Source organism: Corvus brachyrhynchos, unplaced genomic scaffold, assembly GCF_000691975.1.
Source record: "Corvus brachyrhynchos isolate BGI_N302 unplaced genomic scaffold, ASM69197v1 scaffold239, whole genome shotgun sequence".
Lineage (NCBI taxonomy): Eukaryota > Metazoa > Chordata > Aves > Passeriformes > Corvidae > Corvus > Corvus brachyrhynchos.
In genome coordinates this window covers 3,820,268-3,838,337 of record NW_008246057.1, presented here as the reverse complement: position 1 = coordinate 3,838,337, position 18,070 = coordinate 3,820,268, and the positions used below count along the sequence as shown (strand labels likewise).

General features: G+C 41.8%; 2 protein-coding genes across 2 annotated transcripts in view; one reads left to right on the top strand and one right to left on the bottom strand.

The window, feature by feature from the left end:
• ERGIC2 (ERGIC and golgi 2) overlaps nucleotides 1–2,888 on the bottom strand; it is a 24,372-nt gene extending 21,484 nt beyond the window's left edge. Inside the window, exon 1 of the mRNA XM_008642528.2 lies at nucleotides 2,664–2,888. The gene's annotated coding sequence lies outside the window, so the exon portion shown is untranslated. The remainder of the gene's footprint in view (nucleotides 1–2,663) is intronic.
• Nucleotides 2,889–3,765: 877 nt separating this feature from the next.
• Nucleotides 3,766–18,070, top strand: part of LAMB4 (laminin subunit beta 4) — a 48,880-nt gene continuing 34,575 nt past the window's right edge. The window contains exons 1-3 of the mRNA XM_017745926.1: nucleotides 3,766–12,533; nucleotides 13,746–13,903; nucleotides 16,928–17,063. Of these exons, the coding sequence (XP_017601415.1) occupies nucleotides 12,500–12,533; nucleotides 13,746–13,903; nucleotides 16,928–17,063 (328 nt within the window). The 5' untranslated portion in view covers nucleotides 3,766–12,499. The remainder of the gene's footprint in view (nucleotides 12,534–13,745; nucleotides 13,904–16,927; nucleotides 17,064–18,070) is intronic.

Below are 18,070 nucleotides of genomic sequence, written 5' to 3'. Positions count from 1 at the left end.
CCCTGCCGGGGAGCGGAGCCGCGAGCAGCCGCGGGCCGAGCCTCCGGAGCCGCAGGGAGTGCGGTCCCACGCCGCTCGCAGGGCTTCCTGCACAGCTCCGCAGCCGGTCCCGCAGGCGCGTGGGGTCCCGGGCATGGCAATGCCACCCCCGCCGTGACAGAAGGGACGTGCTGCTCCGGCGAATCTGTGACCCTGCGAGGTACTGAGCGATCGTTTAAAGAGATGTGTATCAAGCACCTTCCAAAGCAAACTGATTAACGACTATCACGTGGCTTACAGTGTTAATACTGGTTTGGACACTAAGAATATAGAAGCAGGCAGCATTTGAAAAGAGGCAGTATCTTGGATTAACGTTGAAGGAAAAGACTTTAAGGCAGTGGGCTACAATAGTGGGGAAGGAAAGATTTTAAACACACAAGCCATCGTCAGACCTGAAATGAAGAAAGTAAGAGGGCTCATGTATACCCAAAATCTCAGTCCTTTTCCCTGCGCTGGTGGAGTTAACTATTAGGCACTGCCTCGCCACAAGCTTTATGCCTTAGTATCTGCAGCGTTAGTTTATCTCCCGATTTTTCCTTACAGTCTTAGCAGCTCTCTCATTCTCTGTGCCAGGGTCTCCAGTAGGCTTTATGTCTGTGATGGTACCAAAACAGACATACCAAGTCGATTATCGTGGGGTTACTTTATGCTACTGCCACCCTGCCCAGAGCTGACCCATCCTAGACACTTTACAGCCAAAAAGGGAGCTCTCCCAATATTTTCCAGGAAGTACTAACATCTTAGATGATATCAAAATGATTTAAGAAAAATTGCTCCATATAAAGTTTAAAAAATATATATACTAACATTTATAGTCATAGATTGGAAAAAAAAGAGACTGAAGTATTTTTGGTAACGAGGCAAGCAAATAAAACCCATACTCTAGAAACACAGATAGTGGTGAATTCCACAACATTAATTCAGATTTGCTCTTTTTAATGGTTTAGAGGAAAGGGTAGATACATGACAAACAGTTTCAGTAGCATGCCAAAGTATACACAATTTGCATTAAACAACTTTTTGGGTATCTACAGCATTTGACAATGAAAGGAGCCTGAAATGAGAAAGGAGTACAAACAGATTCAGAGTATTTTTTGCTTTTTAGGGATAGGCAGGAAGGAAACAAAGCATGCAGCAACATGCCAGTGTTCTCACCGAATTCTGATCAGTCTGTTTCTATCATTTTAGCAACTATAATAACAACTGGATCAGACAGAAAGAAAAAAGGCGGGGGGGGGGATATTACAAGAGATAAATACCCAGGCTAAAAATATGTTTATCTGTACATTTGTTCCCTCATCTCAGAAAGAGCAGGCAGCTTTAGCTACAGCACATTAAGCTCTTACATTGACATGTTTAGGTCCTAGGGTATTATTCAGCAGCCAGGAATTTTTCTGGCTAAACTCTGTTTTCTCTTGAAATGCTCTCAGCACTGAGGCTCGGGAAGGAGAAACGGATCGATCTGGTTATTAGCTGTGCAGAGATGCTCAACAGATGTTCTCATGGGCAAAGCAATCTTGTCTGCTCACAGACAAACGTGGGCTCAGCCTTAGTGCTCAACACCACACTGAGATGCCTCTTACAGAGAAGTGGCACGGGACAAAACTGCTTGCAGTTTTGCACCACTAAAGTCCTATTTGTAACTACAGATGTCTCCATGAGATTTTATGAAGGAAAATACAGAAAAAAAATCAGAATTTAGGAAAAACAGAGAAAAATTATATAGTGATAACCCTGTCCATTACAATAACACAATATATTCGACTCCGCTGTGCTAAAGAGACATAACAGTGATTGTACTGCACCCATCAAGTACCAGACTACTCCAAACCGTGCTCCTTTCCTTATGCCCCTGTGCGTTTTCTGCTCTCCTTGTGACACCTAAGACGTGGCAGCCCCTAAGCATCTACCAAACAACCTCAGGGAGCCTGATGAGGAGGAAGAAATCCAGCTGCCAACAGCAAGTCATGCAGGTGAGCCTACGGGCTGCCCCGCAGCTGCTGCTTTACACATTTGTTTCAGTTCGGTCTTTAACAAGCTCCCAAAGCACCCCGAGACTTAAATGCAGCCACCTATGCAAAAACACAACTGTCTTCCCCCAAAACCCAGCACGTCTTAACACTGGTGATTTATGAAGTCCCTTGATGTGTGCAAAGAGAGGAAACCACACATCTCATATCCGTACAGTTTAGCAAACCACAAATTAAGTAGGACAGAAAAAAAATTCCCAGCAGTACTGGGCTATGAAGAACATTGATATCAAAGACAATAACAAAGAGGACGGTAGTAGACCAAACAAGAGAAACAAATGTAAACATGCACAGATGTCGCCCACCTGCGCTTCAACACACTTCAAGTTGTAGTTAAAATGCTGGAAACCGTGTGCAGGATACACAAACTCAAGTTAAAAACCTGGATAAAGCATGTCGAGACTAAACACAAGCCCCTATCTATCGCTTACTGCTGCTACAGTCGCCGGCACAGGTGGTTCATGATAGCTGAAAAAGCATTTTGCTAGCGCGAAAGGGCGAGGGAAAGGCTAGATAGCAGAAGCGGGATCGGCCGGGAGCGCCTGCAAGGGGTGAGGCGAGGCAGGGATTCAGAGCAGAGAGAAGCCGCTTTACCGGAACGTGGAGGCATCGAGGTGGCATTTAGAAAGGAGAAGGAGGAGCAGAGGAAACACAGGTGCAGAACAGCAAATACGGAGATGAGCGATGGGAGTGGCTGGAAAGGGGGTGGAGGAGAAGAAAGTCCTGGAGGTTGAGAGGTGAGGACTGGAAAGATTGGATGGCGTGAGGGGCGCCAGTGAAGGGACGACGAGGGCGGAGAGCGGCGGCCGTACGGTCTGTGAGGGCAGGCGGGGCGGCCGTGAGGGGCGCGGGCCCAGGCGCCATGAGAGGGATGGGCGGGAGCGCCCTCGGCCAATGAGCAGGATCCACGCTCGGAGCCGCGGGCGCGGCGCGGTACCGCAGGTGGTCACTGCCGCCGTGTTCACTCCCGGGCTGGCATTTTATTGGAGTGTCTGTACCTGGTGTCAGTAAAAATAAGCTGTTGATGAAAGACAGCCTTGGTCTCTTTAATCTTTAACATCAGTTTTCCAACTCAGCCCCACTTCTGGTCTTCTGAGAGATCCTTTTTTAAATTATCCTAGGAAAGATTTCTTCTCATTGGGTCCCAAAAGCAGAACAGTTCTGCTTACTGGAAAGAGGACGACGTTAAACTACTGAGGCTATCTGAAGCAGTTCCATTTACCATTAATTCATCGTTTAAACAGAGTGGCTTTGTTCTACGTAGTCACCACTGTTTTCATACATATTTATTTACCATTACAATTTTTTTTACGATAAATTAATCCTAGTTCTTATATTGAATATTTTTGTGACTTAGCTGAGGTTTAAGATGCAATTTACACAGCTGTTTCATGAAGCTCATGGGGAGCTCACAGGGCAGCTGAGGTACGAACTGTGTTGTACTCCAGCGAAGTACTGTGAAATCTGTGATTAAAAAATATTGCAGTGTAATCTTCCTGATTTTTTTTTCTCCTTTTCCTAAGAGTTTTAATTATTTGGTGCAGACAGATAACTGACTCGAAGTTGTGTCTTTCATTCAGCAGAGATTTGCTCTATGTTGTTGATAGATTGTATAGTATCTGTGGGAAGGAAAGGAACATCGCTCCCTGAACCGAATTCCTGTCCAGATTACAAATGTCAGGTTGGTAATAAAGCCTGCTCTTTCACCACTTGGCTATTTTTAGTAATTAGATCATGATTACAAAACAGAAATATTTTGATAATTCATCAAGTTACATGAAAACCTTAATCCTTTAATGTTCTTGAATTGTCTAAACATAGCACAAGACCATATCAGGAGACAAAGACACACTACCATATGCTGTGACCTTCAGTATTTCTTTGATTTTAATGTTCTATTTTCTGTTCTTTGGAACACAGTTTTTCTGAAAAAAACACATGACCATTAATAAATAGGTCTCTCAAAGTTTCTTTGAAGCTGTATTCACAAATATACTGTCTTTTACTCCTTTGCTATAAGTTTGTTTGGTCCCAGCATAAAACTTAGTCTTGAAAAATATCACTGGCCTTAAAAACATGGATGGTAGGAGGTATTTGGCCTTCTGCAGGATTACCTGGTTGAGAATGGTGTTAGCTGGCATAGCGGAGGGACAAGAACAATTTGCCTTGATAGAGGAAAAAACACTGCTATTTGTTAACTGCATTAAAGACACTAAAGTCTTTCTCAGGGTTTGGGAGAGGTCTAGATAAGCCGTATGTGAGCTGATGGTGAATATTAGGATATTCATAAATAGTAAGTATGACATAGTCTTACTGTTATTTCATCAAAAATTTTCAAGTTGTTGTGACACTTGTGGTGTTAGGAATATACAAGTAGTATGCAGATAAGGTGATATTTAATCATCTGAAATCAGCATATTTCCCCAAACTTGTTGTAAACTCTGTGTAATAGGTGCATTTGATTGTTTGGGCTCTCTAAGAAATAAGACTTTTGAGGTTTTTTGAAAGTTATTCCCTTGATGTTCCAGCAGGCCAAACAGATTATAAGCAATTCTTGGCAAATTGGTACAAATATTTTGCTTTATAAGAAAATTATTTTAATTTTAATAATAAAGAACATGAACTCCATATATTGCTGAGGAATTCTTAAATTTATTTTACCATGCCTGTTGCTTTCTGTAACAATTTGAATATGATTGGTGAGAGCTGAGCCTTGCAAAAATAAGAGCTGTAGCCACATGGGTGGGCTGCCCTGGTGCATTTTTAGCTTCTGTTCCTGTATGGCAACACTTTATTTATGAACTGCTAGCACACAGCATTTCTTTTCATGCCCATCTGACTAAACCACAACTTCCAGCTACAACTTTGAACATATTCTCTGTAATCCCCTGCCCAGCTCTCTTCACATCTTCCTTGCCCAGTCTAAATCCCTATGATTACCTGTGGACCTCCTCAAAACATTAAATCTTTTTGCTGCCAGGGTACCTGAATCAGCTGCTTATCTTCCCTCTCCCCAATTTCAAATTGATCCTTGCTTCCCCAAAGCTCTGGTCCTTTTCTACCCTGTTTTCTGTTGCAGGCCACTTACCCTGTGAGATATAGCAGACACCCCGAAGTGCCATCTGGCTCAGGGTTCACAGACACCTACTCCCTTGACTCTGCTGCCAGGAACTCGGGGTAATGGTCACAAACTACCTGGTGAGAAAGGACAGGAAGCATGAGCAAACCAACTGTTGTTGAAATGTGCTCCACATAGGTGGTCAGCAAGGGAAACATTGTTTCCTGCCTTCTTCTGACAAAAAGGAACTGCCTCAATAATAGCTTTTGAAAGCATGAGGCATTTCCTTCTCCAGCTTTGCTGCTGGCATTTTCTGTGCTTGGCTGGGTTTCCATCATACCCAGCTGCTCCCTCCTGGTGGTGACAATACTTTCCTTCCATGTGACAAGAGGAGATCAGCAAAGTGAAGTAGGACAAATTTTTTCCACTTTCTTCCATCTGGTATAATTAAATACTTGAGAGAAAGCAGAGATTATGTATTCTTGATCTTGGGGAAGATATATAAATCTATCTACCAGTTCCCAACTTACTAGCGTGCAGTGTTCTGGCTGTGCTAGTGTAATGTTGGTTATATCATTAGGGTCCACGACAAAATCTAATTATTCTTCTCACTTATGTGTGACTTTTGTGTGATGCTTCCTGTGTTTGTACAGATTCTGGATGCTACAGGATAGACACAGTTAAAACTAAACATCTGATAGTCAGCCAGCCATCATTCTGGCACAGTTTTAGGTAAATTAGCATGCATATGTTGGTAGAGTTCACAGAATCTGAGAATAGTCTGAGTTGGAAGGGACCCAGAAGGATCATCAAGTCCAACTTTTAAGTGGATGGACCCTATGGGGATTGAACCCACAGCCTTGGCATTATTAGCACCATACTCCCACCAAGTGATCCATCCAGAAGCCTTTGTAATAAAGTTCATTTGGGACTGAAAATGAAGAATCTCCAAAATGTCAGTTTAGCTGTTTATATTGCTAAGAGCTCAGGGTCATCTGACTCCTGTCTGCTCTGTTCTCACTGTCTTCTGCAACCAGGGATCTCATGGGTGACTACAGGAGAAGGGCTGTGTAAGGATGCTGTAGTGGTGCACAGCCAGACACCATGCCTGTCACAGGTATTGGTAACTTCAGGTCTATCAGTTATTTCTCCATGCAGACAGATCTTTCTGAAACTTCTGCATCTTTCTGAAGATTTATTCATTTTGGTCTAAATATGCTTTTTCTGACTTCTAGTGATTTGTGCTACTTTTATTTTTCCAATTAAATGAGAAAGAAACCATTTCTTCCAGCCAATAAAGTAAAAAGAAAGAAAAGTGATTTCAGTCCATCTCACTTTTACTAACCCAAATGAACTTAAATGAACCAAAATCATTTTATTCCATGTCGATCTAAAATATAATATTTAAATTTGAAGTCCTTGTAAAAAAAATAAGGAGAAACTATGAGGGCAGATTTCTTTCATTTCAGAGACCAGTAGTTCAGGTGCTTCCTAGGAAGGTGCAAAAACTGATTTCACTCTGTGCTTCTGACTGGAGGACCTGAGTCAGTGGCTCCCATGGTAACTCTCTAACCACTGAGCTCTGGTAGCTCTGCAGTGGAAGCTCCTGCTGCTGCTGTCGCTGCTGTTGTCTTCCAGTGGACATGATCTCTCTGTTTGCACTTCTCAAACTGAAGCTGTCATCCTTCTGTCTGTCAGGTTCTCTACCTGATGATCTCAGTTTCCTAGTTTTTTGGGGAAGCTTGTAGAATTGACTGTTTTCCCTTATATTAGTTTTTAAATTGTGGTCTCTTGGCTTCTGATTTTTTGATTCATCCCCCCCAATAAAACCACCGAAACATATATCTGAGTTCCCAAACAGACCATAGTATGAAATGTTTCTGCATTGGTAAGAAAGTGTTTCTAAGCCAGTGGGCCAGGGGCCAGAGAGTTTTTCTGAGCTTAAGATAATTTCTAAACAACACCAATTTAACATTTGCAGAAGAATTTACTTTAACCTAGAGAAAAATACTTAGGATAATTTAGGCTGACATGTATGGAAAATCTAATAATAGGGACATAAAACAGGACAGGTCCACAAATTTGGACGAGTAAAAATAGGACAATATTTTCTTAGCATTTTCAGCAGTACAGAGACCATTAGCAGAGTAAGAACACTGTTATGCCCTATTAACAGATACTGTGGTGCAAAAAGCTTTCCTGTGAGAAGCTTCATATTTTATGTTGGAATAGCATATTCCTTTTCTTTTTTCTTTCTAGTCCTCTCTGCTATGCTTTCATATGCAATAATCCACTTTTTTCTCTTAAATTTAGGGAGAATAACTATTTCTGATTAATAGGCCAGCAAAGCAATGAAAAATTCAAAATTTCAAGCCCTTGTTTATTGATGTGAGAAGGTTCCTAGAAAAAGTTTTCCTGTTGTACTGCATGAACTTACTGAGTAAACTTAGCATGAGACTGCAACAAGGTATGTGACAGGTTTCTCATCCTCCCAGTCCTACTACCAGCAAGGAAGTGTCAGGACCGTAGGAAATACAATGAAACATTGTATCTTGAATAGATATCGTTTGACTAGCACTTTTAAAATCAGACAGGTATTTTAAAAGAAATACACCATCTTTTTCTTTGTTGTGCTTCAGGAATGTTATTCTGCAGTTTAGTACTCCTGCTAAAACCACAGTGCTGCTTCCCCTTCCCCACCCCTCCAGCTGGAGATACAAAAGGCAAGGCTCACGGGCTGAGATAAGAACAATTTACTTGAAACAGCAATGAGATAAGAAAATGAACAGTAACAGCAACAATATTAATAACAGAGGTGTACCAAAGAGGTAGTGATTCACCTGCAAAAATACTCACCACAGACCCCTTGAGAAATAAACAATGCTGGATGGCTTCCCCCTGCCACATTTACTCCACTGGAAGGAAAGAGAGTCCCCCCCTCCTGTGCCTGGCAATGACCTGAGTTGTTATCAAATAATATCAGGGTCCTGGCCATGTCCCTTCCCAGCTACTGCAAAAAATTAACCTGTCCTGGCTGAAACCAGGACAGTCTTTAGTGTTGATTACTGCTATCAGCAACACTGTGCCTGCCAGGGAGATAATATTCAAGTTGAAGCTGCATTTCTTTTTGTGGTGGAAAAATCAAAGACTTCAAACTTGCACACAAAATGTGAAGGGCTCTGTGGGGTGCTGTGACTGTAAGAAAATGAAGAAACTTCTCATAAATTACAAACAGACTTAACATCCTTTTGAATTGTGGAAAAGCTCTTTAAAAATAACCATTAAATAGATGTTTAAAAGTAGCTGTTTCCTCCAGGGCACACAATATGGAGGAGCATCCAGCCAGTGAGATGTGGAGACGAGGAGGCTGAGGGGTAGGGTAGCTTTCTTCTCCCATCACACCTGAGCTCTTTAGTGTGTGCCTCTGCTGTCCTTAGCTCTCTCCTGATCAGATTTATTAAAAAAAAAATACTTCTCTTATCTGATTGTAAACTTACAATTCATTCTGGTTTTATTATTCAGTGCTACATTCTCCCAATATGTAAAAACACAAAAAACACAGTCTTTGCCTTTGAGAAATTGCACTTTAAGCATAAGATACACTTGGAGAAATGACAGCAGAAATAAAAGAGGGAAGAGAAAGAAATGTAGCAAGATCATTTTGATTTCCAGACCATTGGATTTTAAGATTTTGGCCATGGAAGGGATTCATCTCAGTATATTGTAGTTGCTTAAAATACAGGCATCTGTCCTAAACTAAGGACCTGGGCTGCCCATAACCAAAGGAAAGCAGCAGATACCTCCAAAAGGGGATTTATCCACTTAAGGCAAGTGTCTAAAGAAGGTGGTGGGATAGACTCTGTAGGGTTCCTCTACTGACGCAAGGAAGCCCAAGTGATTCGTTGGATTAAATACTTACTTTTCACATGGCAAGACTAATCCTAGGCTGAAATAGTTTTATTTCTTATTGAAAATTTAAAGTGGTGGCTCTGCTCCTGCCCCTTCCCTCACTGCTAGTTGGTGTCTGTGAAGGGAATTTATGCTGCAGTGCTAGCAATTCCCATCCTTTGTATTGAGAATATGCCTTGGGCCTAAGAAATGACAACCCTTGGACCTGTGATGACTTGAAAAATCACACACCAGTGCTATCTACCCTCCAGCCAGCATGGGACGAGTGATGCATTATAAATCCAGATCCTTTACCAGTGCAGAGATTAAAGAAGCAAGAAAGAAGTTTCTTAATCCCTGCCTCAAGCAGTTTAAAACCTCCTTCTTGCTTGGGGTCCTACATAAATTAGAACACAGGACTGCCTATATTCTGCAAATAAATCTTCCTTGATATTTACTTCTCACATAACTTCTCTGTAACAAAATCTGAATTCCCCACGATATATGCTAATAAAACGTCAACCATTTTATAATTTAGTAGCATCATAGTAATAATACTTTCTTCAGTTATATGTCTTTCAGGCAACATCTGACATACTGCTTGCATATAAAAAGTAAAATTAATATCTTAATATATCATTTCATCTTTTTCCTAATACCGAAACTCACTAAGTATAAACCACCTGTACAATAACTAATCATGCATGAGTGCAAACCAAATGCAGATTAAATCAGCCTGAAAAAAAGTCTCTAGCAAGTAATTTCCACATGCATTTGAGGACAACAATTTAGAAAAATCTAAGAATAAGAATTATTGCTGCTAGAGTTAACAGTCATAATAATGGCAGAGGACACTTAGTACTGAGCATTGCAATAGGATTAAAGAACACACTCCTTGCTTTTTTTCCAAAGAATAGGAAGTACCAAAAGAAAAGGCAGTGTTTAATTTATAAAACATGTTTTGCTCATATAGATAACCTTCTCTTTAAGGATGTGTGATGATATTTGACAGACTATCATGAATTAAGCTTTACAAACAGAGGAGAAAAGATAACAAATATATCACCTCTAAAATTGTATATCAAGACAACCTGCCATTCTGAAAACTGGAATCATAGTGCCGCAGGTTTCAATAAAGACACCAGAAAACAGTGGCCAGTTCTGCACATGAGCTGGTGAACACCATTTCAGTGCTGCTCCATCACCATGTTGCCTGTGACTGCCCTGTATCCCACAGATCAATCCCTGCTCCGTGCTTGCTGCCGGGGACAGTCACAGGTAAAACTTGTGCTGAAATGCAAAGCTCTGACTCAAGTTGCCATGTTGTCTTTAGCTTTGAGAAAAACCTAGTGCTCACAGTGATGATCCAGAGTTTGAACTATTTCAAAGTTGGCTCAATATGTCCACACAAGTGCAATCAGAGCTGTTTGGCAAGCATGTTTACAGTAACCTCAGAACCCCAAATCAGCCCTCCCAGACCATTCACGCTCCTGCTGTGAGGAGTCATCCATTTTAACCCATGCTCAGATAATCCAGTGCCACTAGACTTCTGATGTTAAGTAGCTATAAAGACTTTGATGATTGGTTTCAAACAAGACCAACTGAACAGATGTTTAATTAAACAACAGTCAAGGTGTTGTTTGCCAGCACTTTAAGAATATCAGCCTTCTGTTTTCAGTTGCATGAACTTTTTCTGCCGTGAACTTAACCTGTCACAATTGTCTTTCAATGAATATATTTGCCGATGCCAGAAGCAGAAAGAGTTCACAAATCAAGCTTTTGACAGGTTGCAGGCTGGGTCTCATTCTCACCTACACCTTGGTGCCTCGGGGGATGTGCTATCTTCTCCAGCTGAAGTGCACAGGTATGCCTTTGCTTGCTTCCCTCACTCAGCTCATTCCCATCTGCAACACTTGGCTGCCTGGAACCCAGGTAAGACCTCTTCAATATTTAATTTTGCTGTTAAGCATGGAACTAAAGTATGTTGGGGTTTTTCTGGTCTTTGTTTCTCTGTTAAAGGGAGTCAGGTTTAGAGAATATCACTGGTATTGAATGTCACAGTGTTAGGGTAGGAATTGGAATGTGTACCTGCCAAGATCGCTCACCGTGGATACCTGTATTTCACTACAGTGCTGTTGCAGTGGTTGCAGCTTAAATCATCTCTGAATCTGTCCATTATTCTGACAGAGTATAAAATTTAAAGTCCAACACAGGAGGTAAATATTTGCTCAATTTTGCCTCAGACAGTGGATCTGTGGCCAGGTTTCTCTGTAGCCAGGGAGCCAGGCACAGCTGCATGGCTGCTCACCAGCATCATCTTCCTGTCACATGCCAGGCTCTCTGTGGTTGTGGGAGGTGAGAGTAGCTGCAGCAGCATGAAAGCCTGGTGACCCTTGCTAGCTTTCCCTGCCTGTGGTTGCTAAAGTACTCATCTAGGTACAGCTGTTGTGTCATGTGCTGTAGAGAGCTGTGTGCACCAAGCCCATGTGGACCCTGTAGCATCTGAAGTGCTTTTGTTTATGTTCCCACTATTCTGGGGGCATATTTCATTTTAGCTCACTCAGTACAGTGATGGCTGTATGAAGGTGAGAAACAATAACAGCTGGGAAGCGGCACTTGGGGCATGCTCATACAGGGATGCCCCAGCAGCTGGAACTGCTTCAGGGCACACCAGTCTCACTGGTTCCTACAGGTGGAGAAAGAGGTGGAACATGAAAAGATGGGGCCGAGTTTGGTTTGGGAGTTCTACTTGGTGGCAGGATGCTGGGTCATCTTTTATACCCATGGCTGCCTTTTGTTTTTCCAACAGAAGTTTTGTGTTGGCAAGTCTCACTTTCTTCCAGGTAAGTAGGAAGACGAAGGATGCCACAATGAACCTCTCTTGGACTCATACTGAGGTTCTCCTGTATGAGTCTTTTGCTTTGATACTGACATTACCTGGTTTTCTTCACTACACTTTAAGATGCACTTATATCTTGTCTCTGACAAAATTCATAGCGCCTGACATCAGGCATTTCTCAGTGGTGTCTTCATTAGGACTTCTGGCTATGTTTTAAGTTAATGAAAAGAAACAAGAACCTCCAAAGAAAGAGCTAGATCTCTGCAAGCAGCCCTGCTGAATCCACTTAGAATTAAGTTGGTTGTATTTGAATACTACAATATTTTAGCTGATAGCATTCTGGTTATATTTTATACTAAGTGTGAATATGTTTTCAGTCGTCTCTGAAAGCCTTTGTGAAGTGTTCCTCTGCTTTCATCCCAGTCTCAGTGCTGAAATTTTCATCATGAGAGATTTTTTTTTCTAGAACTAAATCAAAGCCAGGGTTTCCTTTCAGTCTTTATATTTTTATTACATCTCTGTCACTTTACTAAAGGCTGGCTCACGGTACAGCTATGTGCAAGGGGTGCCCTGATGAGGGAGAGCACCAAGTGACAGAGCAGTTCTTCTCTTGCAGCAGTACCAGTCAGAGTTTGATGGGGAGGCATGAGGCTGAGGCTTGCCATCCTGTTACACCTCAGTAAGTACAGATGCTACAGTTACTCAGCCAATTTTGAAATATTATCATGTGATTTACATATCTCTCCAAGATTTTGTTAAAGTGCTTATTTTAAGTAAATGCTATTGAGAAACACATGACAGTGAATCTTCCCCGCTCTCCTGCCAGGGACCCACAAGTGATATGAAACCTTTAAGTACAAAGAAGACATACATGTAGTAATTGAGTCTGATTCAGGTCCTGAGAGGGACAATCAACATCTGCTGATGAATAATGAGCATGGATTTGTATAACTAAAAAGAGCAGGCTAACTAAACAGAGGCATTGCTTTACACCTAAAGAATCAAGTGTCCCTCATCATCTAAATTACAGCCTGAGCCATAGACTGAAATCTGGCTATAAAATGCTGTATTTTTGCTGTTGTAGTTGCATTTCTAGTATTCTGTGGGATCTTCATGTATCAATTGTTGAGGTTTTTTAACTGCACCTTTTCTAACAAGTTGAGCCAAGTAAAGCTGAACAGATAAAGCCTCCGAGGTACCCATTCCTTTTCAGAATTTCAGGACAGAACTTGTTTAAAAGGACAAGCCCTGTAAGGGAAGTCTTAATATAATGGGGAAGATACTGAAAGTTGTTTCAGGCAAAACAAACAAAAAAATCCTGCAATTATTTAGAAAATTCATAATTATTCTGTTTATTTATTAATGACCATTCCATGGGGTCTGAGAGGGTTCTGACAGTGAACTAGGGATTCATTGCAAATTAACAGAAAATCTGAGAGACCCCTGATGTCAATCCTGGTCTCATTTCCACCGTTATGACTTGGATATCAACAGAAATAAGCAGAATTCATTCAAATCTGACTCTGCTCACAGAGTCAATTGAAATGCTCACTATTCTTTTGTAGGAATGCTGGCAATGGGTATGTCAGGGTGGGAAGCATAATAAATTATTGCTTGTGGCAGATTGGCATTTTTACTGAAAAATATTATGCTGAAAATTTAAGTTTTAGCATGGATTTTCAATATGCTATCTGTATTTTTTATGATTATTTTGCAGCGGGTGGGTTCATTACTGAAGTTCTTAAAAAAATGTATACCTAAGAGCAAAAGGAGTACAGGCAAAGGATAATTGAGTTTTCTGCGTGTGTTGGGATTTAACTGATTTTGTCTGGAGAATACTGCTGGCTATACAAAACAATTAAATCTTTCTTTGATCTTCTTTTATGCTCAGTGCTGATAAGATGCCAGCATGCACAGCATGACTGTGATGCTGGGTCCTGCCACCCAGCCCTTGGGGACCTTCTCCGGGGTCGCAGCAAGCAACTGACAGCCTCATCAACCTGTGGGATGAATAGCCCTCAGAAGTACTGCATTATAAGCTACCTAGAGGTTGGTTTGCTCTTTCTTTTTAAATAAACTGAATTCTTACTAACCATATTCTCATCTGTACAGGGAGTTTGCCCAGACTAGGAAGTTCCTGTGGGAGTTTTCTGAATAATCATCAGACAGTGTGACATTAAGTCTGGTGGAAGGCTGTGCCTCACTGCAGCACATATGGAGGGTTTGGCAGCGAACAGCCTCCACGGTGATGTGTATCTTCTCAAGGGGGAGAAACATCCCTGAGATGCACAGGGATTGAGCACAGGGATTTCTGAAGGAGCTTTGTTATGCAAGTGCTCTTCTCACACATGCCCCAGAGCTGAAGCCCATGGTCTGTGTGTGTGAGTGCAAGGGTAGTGAGGTCCCACAGGCTGCAGGACCTTCTCCAGAGGACGTGTGCGTATGGTGTTGAGACCTGAGGCAGCCTGTTAAGAGATTCACACCATACCCTCTCCTCTCTTTTGATCTGAAATGAGGCCAACATTGCTGAAAGCAGAAAGCTGCCTCTGAAAAGGGAAGAACTAATGCTGTGGTCCAGTCTTTGGCCATGTGAGTGGGTCAGCAGATCCACAATGTGGCTGATCAGAGGGATGCCTCTCACTCCCTGGCTGCAGTAATGAGGGGGAACCACTGGATATATGGAAGGTGTGCAGAAATGAGGATTCCTCTGTTGCACATCCTGGAGGACTTGGCCCCACTGAGCTAATAAATTGTCACAAATAGAAATATTTTCACTAAATAACAGCTTAGGCTGAAGAGGAAGTTAAAATACAGCTTAATTTATAACAATTGAAAATAATTACAGTTTATGACCTTCTAGCTTAATGTTGTGACACATTTGCAAAGTAAAGTATGGACATGGAACCAAACACTGCTCCAAGTTGCACATTGTATCCACAGTTTTCTGCAAAATGTATATCTCTCTTTCCTTTGCTGAAATAGCTTGAATCATCTTTCTGGCCCTAAAGCTGGATGGTTGCCTTTTATTCTTGCTTTTTAGGAGGAGATCAAAGAGCAATAGAAAATTAATATTTTCACTTGCCTGTACTTATCTTTTGAATTATATAAATACAGACTCATGAAAAGGAGCAGCTGTTCCTCAATAATCCCTGTGATTTAATGCTGCTTCAACATATCTTGACCCGTGGTGGCTGTCTCCTGAAGAGGGTGAAAACTACAAACTCTGCTGCTTTGCAGAGTTCAAGAGCGAGACACACTCTGGCAATGTGTTCTGTTCTGTCAGTTTGCCTTAAATGTGTTGTCACCTACAGTGCATCAGAGTCCCACTTCACTTTCAATTCACTATCTCACCAGCACATTTTGAATGCTTTGCTGGAGGCAGGCCAGGAAGCTTTGCATCTTGCATCTTGTAAAGCAAAGTTCTTCCTCTCCCAGTTCCCCTCCTGATGACCTGTGTCAGGCTTCATGATAAGAGGAAACCTTACTCATGAAAGTGGGTATTAGTCAATGTGGCAAGCTACCAAGAGCTGGGATTTAGCTGGGATTCAGATGGGAAAAATGTAGAATTCAACTGCTTTGTGTTTGGAAAGAAGCACTGCAAATAATTTTCAGTCTTTAATATGCCTTACTGTTTTTAAAATGTAGGTAAGTGGGTTTTAGCTCAATAATTGGATTTACTACTTACACATGTTTTGAAAGGAAAAGACAGGGCACTCAGGGTTGAGGAGAGTATAAAACTGCACAATTCAGAGTCAAATGGGATCTGCCAGACATGGACATGCACGTGCTTGTCCTTTGAAGCAGATTTTTATGGAGCAGCCTTAGACATAAGTTGCCCCAGTGTCATATTGTATGTCTGTATAAACCAGAGTGAGTGTGCGCAGTCCTGCCAACTGCTTCAACAATCTGAGCTCTCCTTACCAGAGCTTTGTGAAATGACATTACAGAGTATTTTTTGTACTCTCTCTCATCTTCTAAAATGTGCATTCATACACTTGTCAAGTGTAGTATAGAATGACTGAATATAGTACATAATTATACCATACCTGTAAATCTGTATCTCATCATTTATTTAAATGTGAATAATTCCCAGGTGGTTTCATAATGCAAAGATGTTAAAATCATTCCTGATTATTCTCTGTGGATCCTGAGTGTGCCAAGTGGGGTGCCTCTCCACCCATCTCCTTCTGGGTCATTTCCAGCCTCCAGCCATGGGCCCTGAATGCATGCCTCCTCCTTCAGCTCCCTCTGGGGTGCTGCATCCCCTCTTCCTCCTACCACTGTCCCTGCCAGCCAGGCACACAGATGGGGCATCACCTTCTGCTGTGGCTTATTCCTGCATCCTCACTCTCAGGCTCTGCCCAAATCTCCTGGAGTCAGTCTGTGCAGTGCATCCACCCCTGCCCACCCTGCTGAAAACTTCCCTGGCTGTGATGAAAACTCTGCTGGCTGTGATGGCTGCTTGGGCTGTCCACTTGGCTCAGCACGAGTCATCTCCCAGCCCAGCATGTAAACTTGTCACCTCTTCTTAGTCTCCCACTCAATCCCTGTCTTGTTACCTTAAATAGGAGTTCCTTGCCCTCACTTATCAAAGCCTCTCATTCATGAGATATTGGTTAATCATTGCTACCTTCATCTTCTGCTTGTAACATTTTCAAACAAGACCCTTTTTTCCTATTGGTATCCTAATTTTCCTCCTTTGCATTGGTTTTAAACTTTCCCAGATTCCCTAAGCTTCAAAAGACACTGACAGTGGTCAGGGTGGTGGTGTCAGCCTAAACCAACTACTTACCTTGTACCTGGTCTTACTGAGGTCCCTTCTCCACAACTGAAAAAGTGTAATTTTTATAAAGTACCTGGGGCAGATCATCACCAACACTTACTATGTTCATGCTTTGTGCATATGATGTTTTTCTTGGGCTTGTATATGGAAAGCCTGAGTGATTAAAAGCACAGGCACCCAAAGCAACAAGACAGGTTCAAGTCTTGCAATGGCATAAATATATTTATGTCTACCTGATTTTTAGTGAAGAAACCAAATTAAGCTTTTATTCTGCTCATTTTGTTTTCTAGGCTGAGGAGAAGTGCTTTCTCTGTGATTCCAGATACCCATATAATCCCTATAGCCAGCACAACAGTCACATGGTTGAAAATGTTATCACAACGTTTGAGCCCGAAAGGAAAAGGAAGTGGTGGCAGTCAGAAAATGGTATGTTTCTTAGAGAAAATATTACTGCAAAATGTTAGTGTGAGATTTCTTTATGTAATTGGCTTCCACGTAGTTGCCTTCATGAAGAGATGAAACAAAACCACATCTGTTTCTTTGATTTAGTAATACGGAGTGATTTAAACCCATTTGTGTATAGCAATATAGGATTTCAGAAAGTCGGTTTTTCTGTGGACAAGTTTTAAGCTCAGTACCTCCAAGAGCTGGCCAGAGGACCTGTGGCAATGCTGGGTTATACAAAGAGGCCATGTATTTTCCACAGTGTGTCTGCCTGTCAGGGAATCGTCATTTGGCACAAAGATACAGTTGCCTACAGATGTAATGTAAAGACAGTGTGTACCCATTTAAAGAAAGTATTTTAAAGCACTAATAGTTTAAGAAAAAATTAAATAAAGCCTGGCTATCAGCTCCCTTATTCTGATACCCCAAGTTCCTTTTCTGCAAGGCTGTTCTTGATCCATTCATCTGCCAGCTTGTATTGATACTGAGGGTTGTCCTAACCCAGGTGCAGCACCTTGCACTTGGCCTCAACAAATCTCATCAGACTCCCATGGGCCTACATCTTGAGCTTTTCCAGGTCCCTCTAGATGGTCACTGGTCCTTCACATGTGTCAACTGCACCACTAAGCTTGGCGTCCTCTGCAAATTGCTGAGGATGTATGCGATCCCAGAACTGACGAAGATACTATCCTTACAGCTCCTCTGGGAAGATATGCTAGGAGGAGTAACATTTACTCTGTTTTATCTGACATACAATAATTATGTAAGAAACATTTGCCTGGTTGGAAGTTAAGGTATAGAAAAATAAGATGATATGTTAACCCTATTTTAGTATCCAACTGAAAATCCATAAGCCTTGTTTTTCATGGAGTTTAGCAAGGATCTGTTCACCAGCTTTGGACACCACTGCCAATAAAGCTATGGGCCAGCTGTGAGAGGAGTTTTCCTTATTCTCCCTGTCTTCTGGGATGAGGTCTCATGCACAGCCT